This window comes from Gymnodraco acuticeps, unplaced genomic scaffold, assembly GCF_902827175.1.
Source record: "Gymnodraco acuticeps unplaced genomic scaffold, fGymAcu1.1, whole genome shotgun sequence".
In the NCBI taxonomy this organism is placed as follows: domain Eukaryota; kingdom Metazoa; phylum Chordata; class Actinopteri; order Perciformes; family Bathydraconidae; genus Gymnodraco; species Gymnodraco acuticeps.
The window spans coordinates 949,709-971,233 of record NW_022989800.1 but is presented as its reverse complement, the minus strand read 5'-3'; the positions used below and the strand labels follow the sequence as shown (position 1 = coordinate 971,233).

General features: G+C 41.4%; 1 protein-coding gene across 5 annotated transcripts in view; it reads right to left on the bottom strand.

Annotated features, from left to right (window-relative positions):
* thada (THADA armadillo repeat containing) overlaps window positions 1-21,525 on the bottom strand; it is a 137,936-nt gene that overhangs the window by 30,485 nt on the left and 85,926 nt on the right. For all 5 annotated transcript variants that reach the window (XM_034224981.1, XM_034224998.1, XM_034224995.1 and 2 more), the window contains exons 31-33: window positions 20,533-20,636; window positions 15,687-15,769; window positions 2,702-3,075 (exon numbers count right to left, since the gene is read on the bottom strand). In XM_034224981.1, the coding sequence (XP_034080872.1) occupies window positions 2,702-3,075; window positions 15,687-15,769; window positions 20,533-20,636 (561 nt within the window). The remainder of the gene's footprint in view (window positions 1-2,701; window positions 3,076-15,686; window positions 15,770-20,532; window positions 20,637-21,525) is intronic.

Genomic DNA, 21,525 nt, shown 5'->3' with positions numbered 1-21,525 from the left:
GACTCATTTTGAAGTTTTGGGGGAAGCCGGAAGTGACGTCAATGCGGGAACGCTTCACTGTGCGGCGAGAGAGCCAAACACGGACAAAGTGTGTTGTCATGCGTAGAAATGGTGAATTACTGAGTTTAGGCACGTTAATAACGTTTTAATGAAGTTGACTACAGTATATTCATATGTGTCAGTGCTTTCATGTCAATTCGGCGAACATAAACATAAATGATCGTGGTGAAGATGATGATTACATTAGGATTAAAAATCGGTAGTGAGAGCTGCTGAATTTCCTTCCGTTGGATGTGATAACGAAACGATGTGAAACAAATCGATTATTTTTGTAGTTGTAAAGTCAAGTGGATGAAACTACATGTATTAGTGCTTTCATGTCAATTCGGCGAACATATGATAGATTAAATGATCGTGAAAATGATGATTAAAAATCGTTTGTTTGAGCCGGTCTGCATTTCCTGATGAGAAAACAAACCGATGCTTTCTGTAGTTGTAGTACACCAACATGGATTAAACGTGTGGTTTTTTCACCACAATGTTGGGGAAATTAATGGATAAAATGCACAGATTATTATTATTATTATTATTCCCACTCCGATCGGGACACTAGGTCCACCGTTTCCCCGCAGCGAGGCTCCCCCCGTTGACAGTTTACGTGGGCTGGGTGCAGTCGCGGACTGGCCATCGGGACGAATCCCGATGGGCCGGTACCGAAGTGGGCCGGTCGGATAAGTCACTAGCACATCCCCCATAGGCGGCGCGTGAGGCTCAGGTTTGGGAAGGCTAAATAACTTATTTTACCTGACGCTGCCCGGCTCCGGCGTCTATAGAAAAGAGATCAACTCAGTGTGCGGAGTTTAAATCTCTCAAGTCATATTACAGGATAAAGGAAATACAGTTTAAACTGCCGTATGCAGAGAAGACGCCGACGTGTCGCACTTATCATTCATATTACATCATCAATCAGATCATCGATCATATAATATCATAATATATCATATATTTCCTTATCTGAGTCAGCTTCTCCAGCCGTATCTGGCCTTGCAACACTTACAGTGTCACATACTGTATGCAGAAGTATTATTTTAAGCAACACATTATGTTGACGAAACACTCGAGTCAAATGTAATTAAAGTCAGATCCACTCGTGTCTTAGACGTGAACGCGCTCTCAGCTGGTGAGAGAAACCCTGGCTTGATTTACCGAGTTGATAACCAGCGTCCTAGGACCGTTTAGCGAGATCTCGTTTGTTAGTTTGTTGTTGTTAGTTTGTTACTCAAACATATCCAGGGTATGTTGAACTGGCTTCGTAGTACAGGGCACAGGTGGCTGGCAGCGCTAATGTCAAAGACACAGACATTGCATTATATTTGTATTTTACGAGGATGCAGTGAACACAAATATTTACATATTTACATTTACTATCTACAGCACCCGCCGCCCCTGACATCCCCCACTCCCCCCATTGACAATTTACTAGCGGTACCGAAGTGGGCCGGTCGAGAGTCCCGGGATGATTTTTAGTCCCATTCCACCACTGGCTACATGACCGTATGATCGCCCATATTGACGCACCTAATTCCTAAACTTCTAACAGATACAACATAAAGCGATCCTTCAGCCTCATATGAGCTCTCAGACACGTTCAAAATTAAACTGTCATCGCTGTCTGAGCTTGCTGCTGTGTGCGCCATCGTGCGTTTACATGCAGATGCTGGGATCCTGAACGGTGCAGCTGGAGCGCTGTGCCCGCAATGACGTCACACGTAATTTGGCGGGACTTGAAGAATCCCCGAGAAGATCCAGGAAATGGTCAACATTGAAGGGCAGATTAATGGTTATCAAAGTACAAATATCCAAAATCAGTTCAGTAACGGTTTTCAAGGGGACAATATTTACTCAAATTGATGGGTTTGGATGATGGGGGAAACTCGTGTCACAGGCTCTTTAAGGTCCCCTACACATCAATCTGATACCAAAGAACACGTCCCGACGGACCCGACTGCTGTGTCGCCTCGCCTCCTGCGTCTTGGCCATGTTTCGCACTGGAACACATCGCAAAGACTTCAGCCGACGGCCAAGAAGCACGTACGAAGTGCGCATGCGTGAGTGGCAATAACTCTCCTTACCAGCAGGCGGCGGTAGTGTGTCTTCGTCATTCAAAAGAGGCAACAACCGGAAGACAGACTGCGTGATACACCGAGAGAAGAAGAACAGACTGCGTGATATAAACAAACAACAAATAGCGTGTGTTTCATTTTACAGCGAGAAGCTCATGGGGCTTTCCTGAACCTGTGTCGAGAGCTGGAGTTAAATGAAATCTCAGATTTGCCTTCTTAATAGTTTGTTTGGGTCCCTCACTTCCGTTTTGCTTCTCATGCACTGATTCGCTAGCTGAACAGCCAATCAGAGTGATTTCTTTAGCCGACAGCCTACCGGCGGAAGGTGTCGGCACGGCCGAAAAGACACGACGGTGCGGAACACACCAATCTGAGTAGGGCGACACAACGCTCATCGACGGCCAGACATCTATCGACATCTATCGACGCCGAAAATCGGCGTCGATAGATGCCTTTAAGGCTTGTCACAGATTCACACACACAGGCACGAACAAGTTTATATACGCACACACTTCCATAAAGTGACCCGACAAGCTCTCCAACAAACACACAACAAAGAAACGTGTGTGTGGTCTCACCTTAGCCAGACACTGGGGGTGTGTCTCGTGAAGAGCCAGGCTGGTCAGGCTGGACAGGGTGGTCTGGTCCAGCCACTGATGCCCCCTTTCCTCCTCATCCTCATCCTCTTCCTCCTGCAGCCTCCTCAGGACCCCTTCCAGAGCGAGCTCCCTCACCTCATACTGGGGTGCCTTAAGGAGGCACTGAAGGAGCTGGCTCTTCGGCTGAGGGCCCCCCCACAGCTCAGGGATCTCCACGCTGGCACTGAGGGCCACCCGAGCCAGGCAGAGCAGGCACTGGGTGCTGCCGGGCCCCAGGGGGACGGACGAGGGGACGAGGTCTGAGGCCATGATGACGGAGAGAGCGTCCTGACGGAGATCACTGACCTCTGAATCTGAGAAACACACACAGCTGAGTGTTAGCTAACTGCAGGAGGTGGCTAGTTATTTATGACATGCTTCGGTAGTAATACCTGTGTCTATAATGCATTACAAAGTTATAATTTGCTTACACCTACAGTTAGTAGCTCAAAATGCTTATGAATTGTCATAACAGACTATACATTTTTTATAATGACTTATAAGGTCAACTTCATAATTGCTGGTCCCATACTGACATGTTTATCATCCATTTGAATATGACTCAATAATACTCTAAGTTGTCATCGCTAAAATGCATTTTTTATTTCTGATTTGTGTTGTTCTTGCATAGATTTAAAGATATTTTTCACATAATTTATTGCAAACAATGACAACTTACGGTAACTGATAATGACATTCTAAAGCATTAAAACAATATAATAATGCATTACAAGTATGTACAATTATAATATACAATGATCCTTGCAAAATAAGAATCATTGATTAACAGTTATGAAGCATTATAAGCCTGCAATCGTATGTGTAATGGTGAAATGCTTTATAATATGCTATGTAGTTATGTTTAGGATTATTGTTATGAAGCAATGTGAACATTTATGAGCGCTTATAATGATAATTATACAGTGCTGAAATCAGATTCAAATGCAGTTTAGACATCCGCATCAGCAAAGGAAGTGTTGCCAATATTTCTGGCAACACTTGTGTTACACATTTTTGAGAATCTTAACTTTTTCGGAACAAAAGTTTAAAACAAACTTATGAAAGATTGCAAACGGTAAAAATCTCCTGCATTCATTAAGAATAATTTCTTTAAGGAGGCCCTGCGATGCATTAATGTTATTTTGTTGATACATTACTGCACATCTTTAAATCTTTGCCTTTTAACAATATCAAAGACTATATATTTTAAAGTATACTCTAAGTTTACTTATTGCAAAGGCCGTAATTATTCAGAGTACATTTTCAGTAAAAGTCTTGACATTTCCAAGACACTTTCACTTCCAACTGTCTGAACTAAATGGCGTCACATGAACATACAGCAGAGCAAGGCTATTGCGATAATGTGAAATCTGGCCTACCTTTTGGGAAAACTATAATAAATAGCACCTGCTTCCATTCAGGATTAATAAAGTTTTCGCTTATTTTGGCTCTATTATGTCTGGCGATGTACGTTACAACAACATCTTCATCAAGTTTATTGAAATGTTTATACAATGAAATCCCAGCGGCTTAATTTCTTCAGACGTGTCCAGTCCAACAAAACACACACACACAGACACACACACAGCGGCTTTGTGCAGCGGACAACAGGCCGGGCTCCTGTGTTCCTTTCTATTTTCACTTTTATAGGAAAGGCTGCGTCTGTTTGAAAATGCCCATGTCCGTGCCAACCCCACCACCTGTGAACATACAGTCTCATAGAGTGATAAACACACACACACACACACACACACACACACACACACACACACACACACACACACACACACACACACACACTTCCTCTGAAACACAAGTATTGTCCATGAGGCAGGGCAGCTATAGAGTAACCCAATGCCATTCTAAAGCTGTGCTCCTCCTTACAGTATTGCTCCACACAGACCCTGCTTTGACAGCCAACCCAATTAGTTTAACACACACACACACACACACACACACACACACACACACACACACACACACACACACACACACACACACACACACACACACACACACACACACACACACACACACACACACACACACACACACACACACACACACCACACACACACACACACACACACACACACACACACACACACACACACACACACACACACACACACACACACACACACACACACACACACACACAGTGCAACTCAATCTGGCCCTACAGCGGCACTCAAAACGTGGCCCTTGACAAAAAAGCGGGAAATGCCGCATTCCTCCAGAGATGGGCCGGGTTACTGTGGAGACGGGCCAGGTTACCATGGAACCTGATCCTCAAAGGGGAGTCCAGGGCCAAATAAGCATACCCTAATGGTTATAATGGGGGGGCAGGGGCACAGTAATGACACCGATGATGAAGGGAGGAGGATGACTGAAGGAGAATGGAAGCGTGTCAAAGAGAGAACGTCTGTCTCTGTCACGGTAAAACGTCAAGTGTGTGTGTGTGTGTGTGTGTGTCAAAGAGTTGTAGAAACAGCATGCTACCATTAGCTTGTCACACACTGGTACAGTTCAATGTAATGCTACGGTTCTGATTCATACCTGATGATGATGTGTGTCAGACAAAGCATTACACACAAGAAAAACACTTAAAGGGAGCAGATCAAGAAAAGAGGCCCAAGAAATACTTTCTTTCAACTGAGTCCAACTGCACTCGTTAGAGAGGGAAGACGAAGGAAATGGGGGAGGGAAGATAGTTAAAAAAAGGAAAAACATTATTAGTCAGGATGCAAAGCTGTTTTTTTATGATGTCTTTATTGAAATAGTATGTGGAGAAAGGGGGGTTCCTTTAGTTACTAAAGTTTAGTAAATGAGAGGCGTTCCTGTGGGGGTTGATTCTATGTGATTCTGATCATAAACAGCCATTGTTCTTCCACAGCTGTGTTTATTTAAATCTGTGTGTACAACACTTGTGTCTCTTAGTGCTGCTCGTGTGCGAACCTGCACCTGGAGCGCGTCCACACTCCATTAAGCTGTGATTACTGTTTGACATTTCGGGATACTGGGAGGATGAGGCCTGGCTCGGTGGATTACTGTGCCAGTAGAGAGTTGAGATCTTGAAGAAATGTTTGTGTAGCTGTACGTCTCAGTGGGGGGGGGGGGGGGGGGGGGTTACATATAGAGGGGGAAAGGCTGTTGCACAGATGTATAGACTGCTAAGAACACAGCTGATCCCTCTCTCTAGGCCAACATTTAGGCTTTACATTTTTGGTCAGGATTGAAATATCTCTACAATTATTGGATGGATTGCCGTTAAAATGTAGTCCCTACATTCATGCTCCCCTTAGGATAAACTGCCCTGTTTTTATTGAATAAGTTTAGAGCCTCCAACAAACTGTTCATTCCTTATTGATGAATCAGCCCACTAAGGGTATAATAATGACAACCACACTGTACTACCAACAGTCCAGAATGCAAAAACATTCAGAAATAATAATGATTCACCAATAACTCAAAAGAAACGCCAAATAATGTTCCGATGATTGACAAATCATATAGCATTTTAAAAGTTAGCATGTTGATGTAAGCATTTAGCTCCAATGTGCCTCAGTGCAGCCTCAAAGAACTTCCTCTACATTATTTTGAATGTTAATGCTAAACATCCCATGCTGCCAAACCTTGATACAATCATTGAATCCCATTACTAAAACTGAGCCAATGCATGGTTACATAGAATATGCAGTGATTAAAGCACTGACGTTGTTTGCATGAACCTGAATTTGAGACGTTCAGAGGGTAAGTGAGGTAACGTACAGGAATCTTCTTCTAGTTCCACAAAGTGAGAGGACAGTAAAAGAGAATTCTGCTAGAATGCTCTTGATTACACACACAACTATTCACCAGGTTCATTGTGCAACCTCCCTGGAATCAAAACATGGAAATAGGTCAGACTTTGGGTGGAAACATGCCTCATTAAACTAAAACATTTGTCAAGGTCTGTAGTTGTGTTCATTTCACCGTGCAGTTTTCCTGTTTTAGTAAAGAAACTTGAGACTTGAAAGAGACAGCCTCAACTTGGTGTTGTTGGCTTGCATTCTGTAATGACATCTATAAAGCACACAATTAAGAAAACAATTCTTTCTATAAAGTAATGCTTTAGAGATTTAGATTCATATCATCTGTGGGTCACATGTTCAGGGGAGATTAGCACGTACCTTCCTCTAAAGGTAACTATGACATCTGGTTTGAATGAACTTGGTCAACACTTAAAGTTAATGGTTTAAGATGGTCACTGAACTAAGTTTGGATGGAGGATGGAAAGTGAACACACTGGTCCAGAGAACACTAATGGCGCGTTTCCACTGCAGGCCTCGCTCGGCCTCGCTCGGTTTGGTTAGGCCTTATTAGGCCCGGCTCACTTTAATGCTGCGCTTCCATTACAGTTTAGGAACTGGGGTAGTTACTATAGTAACGCAGTGTAGGCGGAGCCGTGACGTCATCTTCAATGAGAGCCCCAGAAAAACAACACAGCCGTTAGCTCTTAGCACTCAGAGCTCACAGCTCTTCATATCTGTTCAGAAACTAGACAAACGTTAAACAAGTACAAACCACAGACTGCCTGTGTCATGGCGAATACAGTCGCTGGTTTATTTATGTCTGTATAGGCTGTTGTTGTGAGTGTGGACGGTCGGAGCATATATAACGTTAGCTTAGCCAAGCTACATTTAGAAAACACGCATTTTAAAAGGGTTTTTCGCCTGCCGTCTGTCTGCAGACTTGTCAAAGCATTAATTCATGGTTTTTACTAACCGGTATCAGTATGTTGTTACTTCGGCATCATTTTGAAACGTGTATTACAATTAAATCACGGTCAAATATGTTCATCTTGTTGTAGTTGTAGCCCCCTTGCCAGCGATTCTCTCTCTAGTTTAGCATACTCAGCCCGACTCAGCCTGGTTGTTTCTGGCCCTAGAACCACGATTTTATGGGGCCAGAAAAACTGTGAATTAGGACCCGTTAGCCGGTACTAGGCCAAGTGGAAACGTAACCAAAAACGGGCCCCGCACGGCTCGGCACGCTTAAAGCGAGCTACCCGCTGCAGTGGAAACGCACCATTAGTAGGCCAAAAATAAACGGTCTCTTAACAGCCAAGTCCATTTATTTTAACACCTTGCTTTTTGAAGAAATGTCACTGGGAATTGAGTAAAAGACCATGTGTGATGCTTGAACATGTAATATGGTTTATGTGATTGTGTTGTATTGAGTAAATAAAGAGGTACCTAAACACAAGTTGGTGCTAACCTCAGACAAAAACAAATGGATTCTCTTCATTGGGGATAATCATGCAAAAACATTTGACATACATTCTGCTAATGGCATTATCCATAGAAAATGTGCCATAGTAGAATGACCTTATCTGGCTGGACAATAATAACTTTAAGCTTCATATTACAACTCTATTTACGAAACTGAGAACCAAAACTACTGTCCTGATTTTATGGTGGAAGGTTGTAGCATTACACAATGAAAGAAGCCATACACAAATAATGTTTCATTTTTTTTTTAACATACATGTAGAGAGGGTTAGAATAGGGTTAGAATCTGGCATCTGTGCCCCTTTCCCGGGGTCGACCAAAAAACACTTTGTCACGTCCATTTTCTTCACCAATTGCAACTTAAAGCGAATGAATGCACCAAAGTTGATATAACAACTTCCCAAATTGGGATAGGGGACCATCCAAGGAGCACAGGATGGAGAATTGGATTTGGTGCAGGTCTACCATTGTTAGTTTTATCTGTTTTGGATTGCTTGTGTCTAATATATGGAAAAGCTTCCGACTCTAGATTAAAATCATTGGGAGCTGTCTCTCGCTCAGCCCTAACTGTTTATCCTTTCAGTACGTGCCACTGCCATCTTCCAAAAGGTCGGCTGGCCATTGTTGCCAATGAGTCGGAGCCAGCATTGCTTTTTATTCATCTATAAATCTTTAATACAGTTGGTTCTTCCCATGTTAACTCTGAACTCACATACTCTTGGAAATGTTCCACTTTCCACCATCCAATACTAAATAGGAAAAATGTCATTCTCTTAAGATGCACTTTATAAATGTAATCTACCAAAATCATGAACTTGGACTCTGTGACACCACCACAGCTGTTCAAAGGCCTTATTTCAGATACTGTTTTAACAGATTGTGAATTAATTTAACTGCCTTTTTTTCTGGTGTATTCTACCTATTTGTTTTTATACCTCACTGTATTATCTCTGTTTTATTATCTACCCCATAGGTAGATTACTCCATTAGGCTATGATCCATTGTTTTTATTGTTAGCTTTTTTGTTTGTAACATCCTTTTAAATGAGATACCTCCTCAATGGTCTTTCGAGGTTAAATAAATAAATGAATATGTTTGTATTGTAAAGGAAACAAAGTATTCTGGATGAGTGCTTCGGTGTAGGTGTGTTTGTGTATCAGAAAGCTCACTGTTTCTCCATCTGTAGCGTCCACAGTGCACTCAGAGCTGGCAGTAAAGACACTTTGCTGCGTCAAGCTAGAACCTTGGCGAGATGCTTACATGCGCTCTCACACGCAAGCACACAGCTGGATTTCGCATCAGCTTCCACCTTCATTACCCAAACTGTGAAAAACAAGCCCCAGACGCTAAGTGTGTGAGTGTCTGACAGTGTGACCTGCTTCTCATGATGATTGAGCTTTACAATTTGCAACACGGTCCCTCCCTTTCATTAGCCTAACAGCTCTTTGCCTCCATATATCCTTAATATATATATGACTGTACATGTGTTTGTGGGTTGCTCGTTGTCCTAAAAGAGATATAAATAACAGCAAGCTAAAAAATGACGACTTTCTCATACAGTAGCTGCAAGATTCCTAAATGAATGGGGACGTTTTACGACTCAAGTGGCCACATTAATGTTAAATGATACTGCAGATTGTCTGACAGAGGCAGCACATCCACAGTGCTTAAATTAAAAGTGTTTAAGCAGATAACTTCTATTTGGCACCTGTTGCTCTGGAGTAATCTACCAATCCGATTCTTAGACCGTGCAGTAAAGATTTCACAGTGTCCTTGGGCAAAATACCTAACCCAGATAAGTGTATAAAAGTTGCTATGTATAAAAGCATCAGCTGAATGACATGTAATACCTTATTTATATGAATTATATATTTGATAAACTCAGCAATTTCTTCAGATGAAAGTCTGTTTCTCCCCAAAGGGAGTAGTATCCTGTAGTATTTCATAGAGGAAGGAGTTACTCTCTTGACATCACATAGCAGCGGTTTGTGCTTAATTTCCCAAAAAAATAAAGCGCACAATTTAGTTTGTGTGAGTTTCCAAATATGGAACTACATGGTTTACCAAGCTGCCAGCGAACATTAATCTCATGTTGTTAATGATGGTAATACACTTTTTTTTGTGTACTAGGACAGATTTAAGTTAAAGGATACAGTTGGATATTTTCAAATCCATCTATTTATTTTGTTGTTATTTTCTCCACTTGAACACGCCAACACAAATTCCTAATAATAACTTTTACAGTAAGGTTTGACAACAAGACCTATTTCAAAGCATTAAATTGTTAAATTAAATTAGAAATATAGAGAACAAGCTTTTAGTTTATGCATTTATAAGGGAATGGCGATAATATACAAACAGACTTTGCACTAAACTTCATAACATAACATTTCCGTATTTATTTATTTCTCCAATGTGTTTGTGTGCACTGAGGAGTCTCAAACAGGCGTTTGTTTCATCATTTAAAGATTGGCTTTAATCAAGTTTTTCATATATGATAAATGAGAGATAACATTCTATTGATGGTATTATTTCCACTTATTTCATTAGCCTTCAAACGAAGCAGATGAATGATTTTTTTCCTGCTCAGGGTTAGGCCATGCTAGAAGACGATTTGAGACACTTTATCTTCCTTATTATACGAAGTCTTCAGCCCTAATCAAAGCTGACTAAAGTGACATGACATTCAATAAATGAAGCAACATTTACAATATGAAATTTCGGATTAGAAGTGTTCTTCAGCACAATAAACTTTGCAAAAAGACATTAACCAGGAAATGAAATGCCAGAGAACATAATATTTTAACATCACTATCAGGCTATTGAAGATTCCAGCAAATGTACCAATACTTTAAACATTTATGTGTGATTCTTCCCTTTCCACTTGCGTCTACTTTTTGCTACTCTCCTCCTCAGGCCAGCTCTTTTTACTGGCATGACTGAAAAGCAGAGAAACGGAAGACTGGCGGAGGTGGAGATTAAGCAATGGACGGTGGGGGATTTTTTATGAGTCCGCGTGGATCAAAGGGGCTGAGGCAGAGAAATGCACACATGCACACACAAAGACCTGTGTTCAGGCCGACAGGAATTGGCTGCTGAATGCAAAGTTCCTACTTGATGCGGGGTGCCCGTTGAAAAAGGGAAAAAAGAGGTTGAAAAAGCTGATTGTTCACCTCCTTTACCCCGGGTGCCAAGCCCTCTTAAGAAACGGCTGTTTTCGTATGAACTCGCCCAACCTGTGGCTTTTTAACTCGACATCTGATTTGTTTGAAAAGTGCAATTACACAAGAGGAAAAAGGGTCAGGGATTGGAAATGAGGGAGGGAAAAAAATGGCCTCAAAGAGTGCTGGAGAGAGGGTGAGAAGTGACGCCAAAGACAGACTTATGATAATAATAGAGAGCATTAGAGGTGTGTGAGCTACAGGGTGCTTATTTAGTTATGTAAGGCCGGGCGCTCAATCTGCAGGCTTGTTTTGAGAAATCCTCGGTATTTCCACTGTCAAGACCGACATGTGTTCAGCACATGGCCGACTGAAAACACAAGTGCCCCCCTCTCCCTCTTTTTTCCCCCTCCGAGTACAGCACTCCCGACACAAACTGGGTCATAGGCACAATCCCACCATCTGTCAGACATCGCTCGCCTTTGGTTTCACATTCCTGCACCGCAGAGACCCCCGCCGGTCTGCACACAACCACACCATGTACACACAGACACACACACACACACACACACACACACACACACACACACACACACACACACACACACACACACACACACACACACACACACACACACACACACACACACACACACACACACACACACACACACACACACACACACACACACACACACACACACACACACACACACACACACACACACACACACACACACCACACACACACACACACACACACACACACACACACACACACACACACACACACACAGACAGACACACACCAGGGGGATGAAGCTGCCTTCTGTCAACAATCAGTCTAAATGGAGAGCGCAGCGGACAGCCTCGCCACCAAACGTTGTGGGGTCGTCTGTTCAGACTGTTTCAAAGTCCGCCTCACAGCAGATGGAGGGCTCACAGTTGCTGATCAACTACCCGGCAACTGGCTGACATCAGCAAAAGATCAACAAAATCAAACTCAAGACTGATACAAGAGTGAGGATGAACCTTTTATAGGTACAATCGTTTTCACTCTTTGACAGACTTAAAGGTCACCTATCATGCTATTTTTAGGCAATAGCATAGGTCTCAGATATATAACAATATATAAAAAACATGTCTGTGAAGTGTTTTGCTCAAAAAACCAAACAGATCACACATTCTAGACATGCCTCATATCCCTCTATTTCACTTCCTGTTTCAAAAGGGCTGATTTGGCGTTTTTAGAGATTTGGGTACGGAGGAAAAGAGAGAGGGTTTTATTTTCTGACGCTGCGTGAGTTCCCCGACGCACCGGGGACACATATTTATGTATAAAATACATCAAAAAATGCATTTTGCATGATAGGTCCCCTTTAAATAAACAGTCAAGTTTTCACAAATAACAAATAAAGTAATTGTTAAGTATTCCTTTTTTCTTTTTTTTTAAATGTATGTAAGGTTTACCTTTAGAGATATCCTGATACTTAAAACATATATCATTTTTTTAACTACTTTTTACTTTGCTAGTGTCATCTGTAGTGTTTAATCTTTGCATAAAACAAGTTCAAATGAATAGGAAAAAGATTATTAAACTTTAATTTAGATATTTGTTTTGATGAAAAGTCATCTTGGCATTATTACTTTCCATTATGCGTCATAAGCTTTTGTCATCATTTAGGTCATAATACTCTTTTTTATATTGTTGTGAAAATAACCGCATTCATTTTACAAATCATGATGTTTTATTAGTTGTTTTATTCTCTCAATGCTCATTTTTAATGAATAGAGTTTGGACAAGCCAGCCAAGCAGGGCTCTGCTGCCCACAGGCTGCTAATGACTAACAGCCAACCTGCACTCCACCTGCCAATTTAAACACTGATTTTACAGTATGTTAACAATGTAAATCGGCAACTAGAAAAACGATCTGTGGTGTGTAGAAATGAATATCACATGAAATTCATGTACAGTGGCTATTCATGGCTTGCAGCACTTACCTGGGAAAGTCACAAATCGCTCCAATAATAGCGTAATGCACATGTATACCATGCTAGCACAGATAACAAGGACAGCACCACCTGTAATTCTTCATCCATGTTCATAAAACACTGCTAGAGAAGGCTGATGGGGCGATAAGACCCAATGAGGGAGCGAAGGTGGTTCAAAATCAGTGTCCGCCTGAAAATACCTATACCAGATCGCAAAGTTTTCAAACTAGAACAGGAACAGCGATGTTTTCAAAAGTCAGAAGTGTGGACGCTAGGCTTTTAGGTAAACTCGGTGCTGTTTTCTTCTGGTTAGTAAAACAACGAACCAATAAAAGCACTCTATGAAAGTAAATGTCTGATTTTAGCATGAATTCATAACATAACTACTACCTAAAACCATGCACTGATATTGAATATACAATGTGATATTAAGCCATCTGTATAGGCTATGGCAGGGGTAGGCAAGTAAGTTTGGCCTTGGGCCAATTTTTTGCTGAGCCACAAGATGGCGGGCCAGAACATAATCAAAGCCTAATTCAAGGAATTGATTTTGGTAAGAGGGCAAGAGCCCCTGTTCCCCGGTTCAGAAAGAACGCTGATATCGCTGATAACCGTCCCCATCAACACTGATGCACTGCGCATCAGATCCGATGATTGGTTCAATAGGCGCCCAATCCAGAGCCTCTGGCTAGCCTCCAAAGGGAGGCTCGTCCTCTCTAGCCCCATTTCAGTCCCAAAGCCAGGGCTATTATCTGTATTTTAACAGACTTATCTTTTAAATTGAGGTGTATTTATTGTTCTCTTCAAAGTTTATTTTTCTCTGAAATTGTAGGGAGGATGGTCCTCCCTTTCCTCAATGGACGAGCCTCCACTGAGTAAAGTAGAGTTATTAACTAGGTAGCAATGTTATTTAACATATTCTGATAAGTATTGTCAAGTTCTCTGGGTTTTTGGCATTTATTTGAGTGTTTGCCCACATTTGAGAGGCTTGAGGGGCAACAGAGAATCCTTTTTCCTTTTCTTTATTTAAACTTTTCAAGGACACATTAGGATTCTTTCAGGTTGAAAACCTTTAAAAAATATCAAAGGACAAAATAAATCAATTACAGCATGTTTTGCTTTGCAATTTAATATATTATAACCTAAATTAATCAGTAACCAAGTATTTTACTCAAACTCAATGTATTTAATAGTTAAATAAGTACTTTAATTGACCTGGTTCCCCACAACCACACATTGGCCATATGTGACCCGCTCTATCGAAATCAGTCGGAAGTCGCAACGGCTGATTTCAAAATAAACGTGGATTTGCGTAAACAAATAGTTTTTCGGGGTTCGGGTGTTTTGTTTGATTTTAAATAAACAAAGTATTGGCTTTCAGAATATGGAACTTTTATTTCCAAAATCACACGATAAATACATGTTTGAAGCTTGTAAAGGGAAGATGACAGCTCTCCCTCGCCACTCTGCTCTTCCACAGTGCCGCTTCCCCTCCCTCCGCTGACATTATGAATGTAAACGGATATGTCGGGACAGAATTTATTTTACCGGACAAATTTGAAATTTACCGGTCATGTTTCAATAATAATAAGAATGGTGTAGCAAAGTTTCCGTTAGCAGGTAATCACCGGACTATGACAGGATATGCTGATGTTTAAAACTCAGTTAATGGGAGTAATTTTTATATTGCTTCAGTTTATAATCGTTACAGATTAACCGCCGAATCAGATTCATTTTTCAATAAATGATTCCACAAACAACAAACAACATAATTATTACATTCAAACAAACTACTTGTAGTAGATGAAGTACATTATTCAAAAGTTTACATTAACTTTGGATAATAACATGGGATAAACGGATCTTCTCTTTTCCTCTCTCCCTCCCTCTCTCTCCTGACAGCCCGTCAGTTTCTCATGCAGCGCGCTAAACAGTGGGCGGGGCTTCAGGTGATTATGCAGCAGCTGATCTGATCTCTCTCTCGGGTCCGGTTATACTTCACTCGTGTTTATGTCCATATCGATCAGATCCAGCTCTCCTGATCGGCCTTTATAGAGAGCACCGATCAAACTATTAAGAGTGAATATCGGCTGATAATGACCGGCGGCCGATCGATCGGAGCATCCCTAATTTTGACCAGCAGGTTTTGAATTTACCGGTTTTTAATGAATTTTACCAGATAAAAACCGGTAATTACCGGCTAACGGAAACTCTGATGTGCGACTCTCTGGTCCTATGTTGTAAAAAAAATTTTTTTTAAAATAATATTTTATTTTTGATTCTCAAAATTACGGGCCAAATATTATTGCTGGCGGGCCAACAATGGCCCGCGGGCCGCCTGTTGCCGACCCATGGGCTATGGTATGACAAATTCAGCTAGAAACCATGCGAGACAGCGCATGTCCAAAAATGGGCGGACTCTCCATAGTTTTCAGATATTCATAAAGACTTGTATTTGTTTCCTGCTGTCTTAAAGCATGAGTCTCAGGATCTACTCACCATTCAGAATACTGATCTTCGTTCCACCCAAACACACCAACACATCCAGAAAGGCTGCTCTGGTCACCGCACAGCCATTTTGTCTAGAAAGAGGAAAATTACTTTAAGCTTTTTCATTAAACAAATGTTCCCTGGATGATTCATTCTGCTTTGATCTAGCACAGGACATTAAATATACAATCTCCCTTTTATTAAGAAAGACCCTTAAAATGTTCCTAAACCTTTTATCGAGTTAAAAAGATAACACTACAGTCATTGATATTGTCACTGTTTGCGGTGAGTCATTGACTCATGTCTCACCGCAAACAGTTCAATTAGGCCATTTAAATGAAAGTATTAGCCTTGACGTCTTTTCGCCATTTCATATCTGACCTTCCCTTGTGGCTTTAATGGTTCCTGTTATTTATGATGTTAAAAAAGTTTAACAAGCATAAAGCGCTTATAAATTATAAAAGGATTTGAACTAATGCTACATTCATTAGCATTCTAAAGCAAGGTTAATGCATTGTTTGTATCTCTTGTTATCCATTCTTTTGTGTGCTATCTAGTGAGCCTGGCTCTTTAGTTTAATAGTTTTTTTTATTTAATTCAAAACTCGAACAAATTAAATTCAAACAATCAAATCAAACAACTGTATATGCAGTCAATTGCCTGTTCATAACTTTTATCTCATGATTTGTAACGTAATATCTGTTTAATCATTTGTTACCTTTCTTTGCTGAATAGTTCAAACCTTTAACCTTAAAGTTGACATTGGATTTTTTTTTTTTGATGATTTCTAATTATTGAAATCCCGGTATTTTACAGATAAAGATTAAGCTACACCTATTTTATTAATTTCATGTTCTTTGAGGAATTGTATTCTATGGTGGCTGCGTATGATTGTTTCCGACTCAAGTGATCCAAGCATTTCCTATAACTCCAACTCCTAACCAAAAGTTAGAAATGAATGAAAAAAACTAAAACAGAATGAATTATAAATATTCCACCTTAATCTATATTTGTTGGCATTTAGTCTTTTAAAAACATAATTTGTACCAAATGATTTGCTCTCCCGATTCCACCGATAAAGAAACACACCCTCCTATATTTTGTTGTTGAGTCAAGGTTCCTAACATATTTTCAGGGCTGCCTAGTAGCAACATAAACAACAATTGTTCGAGGACATCATAAATGATGACTAGAGACAATTGTCAAGTTCAGGACACTTGTGAAAAGAGATTCTTAACCCCATGAGTCGTTCATGGTTAATTAAAGGTATTATTCATACAAAAGTACAGTAACATCAAAAATAAATGTACCAAATATTGGCTTCAGCCTGATTCCTGTTGGTTACTGCATGTGGTATTGATTGGATAACAGATAAGAGTTTAAGATTTACATGTGTACCACAAAAACAAAACGTTACTGTAAAGTCTGGCTGAGCAGAGACGATGCAGAACAGGACAGCATTTAGTTGTTCTGTTTGTTTTTGTTTGTGGTCCGTCCTCAATGTGGGACCATCACATGAGAAGACCCCAGGGGCAACATCGCAGATTTGATTAATTCACTCATATTTCACGCGCATATGACAAATCAAAGGCTCCTTTTCATAATTTCCTCCAAAAATATCAATGTTGAATAATTGATTCATTATAAAACCTATGACTATTTTGGCTTTATCATGATATAAAGGTATTGTTATCATAATATGATTTGCTATAAAGTATTATACACCAGGTTAAGTGGAGCAGCGTGTGTGGGCAGTGCGCAGTGTGTGCGGTTCAGTGTGCATTCAATCAAGGGTGCATTCCAACAGCACTGTGAAAGCCCACAAGTAAGTGTGTGTGTGTGTGTGTGTGTGTGTGTGTGTGTGTGTGTGTGTGTGTGTGTGTGTGTGTGTGTGTGTGTGTGTGAAAACAAGAGACACTGTGTGTGCAGGCCCGCCTTAACCTGCCATCAGGCCCTGGGGCTGATAGGTTTTGTAGGCCCCCTATTTAAACAACAAATCAAAGTCATTTATAGCCTCGGCAGGCTCTGTGATCGCACTTCTCCACTCTGCTCTACGCGCGCCTGGTCCTCTCCTCCAGATGAGTGACGTATCGGACCTCCCTCGTGTATTTGTCTGGTTGCCCTTGGCTCCCCTCCACGTAGCAAGTCCTCGTCGTCCTCTCCATCTCCTCCAACATCCCTCCTGTCTGTTTTTCCTCTCCCGCTACTCCATCGCTATCAGAACCAGACGGCCTACTTGGCTCCGAGGCCCCACGGCCGGCACCGCTACTGCTCGGTACAGAACTCATCTGTCCTCCTTCCTCCTCATCCTGGCCTACAGGTTTAAAACAACCTGTAAGCTTCGGCATTTTTTGTAATAGCTGCTTGTCTCGAAACTCCTTTTCCCTCAACAATTTCCTTTCCCGAGCGCCACTCTCAAACTTTTTCTTCTCAAACTTTTTCTCCTAAACAACCTTCATCTGTCACTCAATCACTCGCAATTTGAATAAGTCACATGTGAAACATATTCTCATTCTGATTCGCTGTTAAGTGGTGCCCACTGACTGTTACGGAGTCAAAATTTTTGAGAAAAATCTCTGGAATCCATCGATCTGATTGATTAGCGGAGCAAATGATCAAAATACTAAGGAGGGAAGATATTTTCGTTTGGATTACTGGTCTGGGGGAAGCTCGCGAGTGTGTGTATACGTGTGTGTTTGTGTATTTTTGCGTTTGTGTGTATTGTGTTTGTTTCCCGGGGAAAACACTCACGAGAAACACCGGCTGTTGTTATGCCTGCTGTGACGTCAAGTTACTCCGTTCTCCGCTTGTAATTATGCCGTTACAAGCTTCAACGTTGTATTTATCATCTGAATTTGCCGAAACAAGTTTAATATTCTGAAAGCCAAGACTTTGTTTATTTGAAACCAGATGAAAACAAACTGTAATGGACCCTGCCGTGTTATCTATGATTACTATACGCCTTACATTCATAATTTCAGCCGGAGGGAGGGGGAGTGAGTGGCGAGTGAGAGCTGTCATCTTCCCTTTACAAGCTTCAAAAATGTATTTATCGTGTGATTTTGGAAATAAAAGTTTCATATTCTGAAAGCCAAGACTTTGTTTATTTAAATGTTTTTTAAAAACATCCGAAATAAAAAACTTTTTTTTTTTTTATTTAAATTTTTTTTTAACATTTTTTATTGTCTCATGATAGGCCCCTGATCTCCGTAGGCCCCTGGGCTTCAGCCCAGGTCAGCCCGTGCATTAAGGCGGCCCTGTGTGTGTGAGCTTGACGTTAGATTTTGTAAAGTCTGATATTAATAAAACACACACATTCACATGATGAAGCATGGGTTGTGTGAAAATATATTGGGCACGGATGAGTCCTGTGAAGCATGTTCATCTATGTATAAATGTGAGGAAACATTATTTATATCATGTAGCCCCGCCCCTTTTCCTACTTCTGGTTCAAACGCATATCTATCTATCCATCCATCTATCTAGCGAAAGTTAGCTTTGTACTTTACAGGCTAGCTAATATTTGATATCTATCTAACAAACTAGTGAATGTTAGATATCTAGCTAGCCGTTGGGAAATTGGTGGCTCTCGACATTTAAATATAAATTGTTAGTTTCCCACCTTAAAAAGGTGTTTTTAATTTAAAACAGTTTTTTCAAAAGCATAAAAACAATTCCCTTTGCAGGTAAAGGTGCATAAAGCTGCTGTGCTGATGCTAAACAAAGTTATAGAAATCTCACAGAGGATAGATAATTAGGTGCTATCCAGAGCATATAACGATTATATATTCAAAAATGTTAAATTAAAATGTGTGAAGTTCATAACATGTAGCATAGGGACACTGACGGGTAAAAAAGCCTACTATATTAATCAAAGGTTGAGGATTACATTTTCCATAGCTCCGACTTTACTGAACCTAACTGGTCACTATTGGGGCAATTGTTGCGCAGGTGGTCAATATGTTTAAACTAATGAGAAGTTCAGCGGTTCGACTCCACCCCTGTAATGAACAAATCAAAGTATCCTTGGGCAAGTTACCAAATTGCTCCCATAGGCCTGTCTACACTTTTTAAGTGCATGAAAGTTTGGGATAAATGCGTCAGCTAAATAACATGTAATGTAATATATGGATTTAGTGGATATAGCTGACATCCTCTTGGAGCCAGAAAAAGTCCAAAATGACACAACACAGAGACAGTGTGAGGCCAAAACCCAACACTGACTCAGAGCAGACCAACAATGCATTCCGAAACTTTTTGGAAGGTGGCCGTTTCAAATGAGTGGTGTTCTGGAAGAGACGAGAGGTTTTTCTATAAAAAACAGAGATCCTCTGACCTGCGTTGTCCTTAGATCTGGGCTCTGTGGTGCAGCATGATCAAACGGACAGACGCCGGGCTCGCTCCGGTGAGCAAGAATTCACCTCGTCATCTTAATAAAGGCTCATCAGTGCAGCCAAGCGGCGCTAGCGGGGCTAGTGTTGCTAACCTAGCGACCTTGTGTTATCTGCTGAGGGCCGCAGCACATGGGGGGCCAGAGACCCCGGCCTGACCTGGGCCGGGCCGGGCAGGAGGGGGTAATCTGTGCCCCATCTTGAGGTCTCGATGTTGGCCAGGAGGGGCAGGGGTACAAGGCGGGGGAGAGGAGGAGGGAGGAAGGAGGGATGGGGGGTCTGCGGATGGGACAGCAGGCGGTTCGCTTTGAAATGGAAGCCTGGGCAGGACATGAAGCGGACACGGCAAGGGAGGGGATGAACGGTGAGACAAGGAGCTATTCTTCTGGTCAGAGAGTTGGGAAGGCGGGAGGGATGCTTATCTGTGCATGCGTGTGTGTGTGTGTATGTGCGTCTAGGATTACCGAGAAGCAAGCCACATGCGCTGATGGAGGCCTCGGGTGATGCCATTTCCTGCTGGCAGGGGTCTGTGAGAGTCAGTCTGGTAGGAGCGCAGCAGAAACACCACCTGCATACACACAAATACACACATTCTTGAATTGATATACATGTGAGAATTATGACCTATTACATTTATACATGAGCCATGATTGGAACTGCTAGATATGTTGATCCACAGATGATATTTTGATAATATATCATCATTAAAGTGATTTTCCATGCAAAAATGGCAGAATATTACGATTTCAGACACTCAAATGTGGATATTTTCTACTTTTCTCCGTTTTAAATCATATCAAGGTGAAAATCATTGGGTTTTGGCAAAACAAGATATTTGAAAACATCACTCTGAAAACTGGACAGCAGGTTTGTTACTGTTTTCTGACATTTTCATTACTAAATGTTTGATCGATCAATGGACAAAAAAATCATCGATTTTCAAGTCTGTCAGATCGCTTCTCTCCAAAACTGACCCTGCAAAATCCTGTTTCAAAACATACAGTTGGATCAAACAGCCAAAGGCATAAACATTTTAATACCAAACATTAATCTCATAAACTGTTGGTCACTTTTATTTCACCAGACAATAAACATGCCACCCCCCGCCCTCTAGACAACCATCCTTCCCGTCACTTGACTTCTGGCCCCTGTGGTGCAAACAGGCGGGTACGTAAACACCAGCAGTGACTGCGCAGTGTCTAACAGTGACAGGGAATGTTAAAGAATTCCCAAGAAGAATGTTTCCCATTGGAGACCTAATCATTCTTCTCATTGTGGCCGATGTGACAGTGTGTGACTGAGCCAGTTTGTAGCAGGTGGACTGGTAGTGGGGAGTGTTACGGAGGCCGGGACACAGGCTGGCTGGCTGGGGTGTGTATTCTGGGCCTTGGTAAGTATACTCTTTAAGCCAGGGCCACGGCCACAGACCAGTAGGAAGCCATTCATTACGCAGTGCA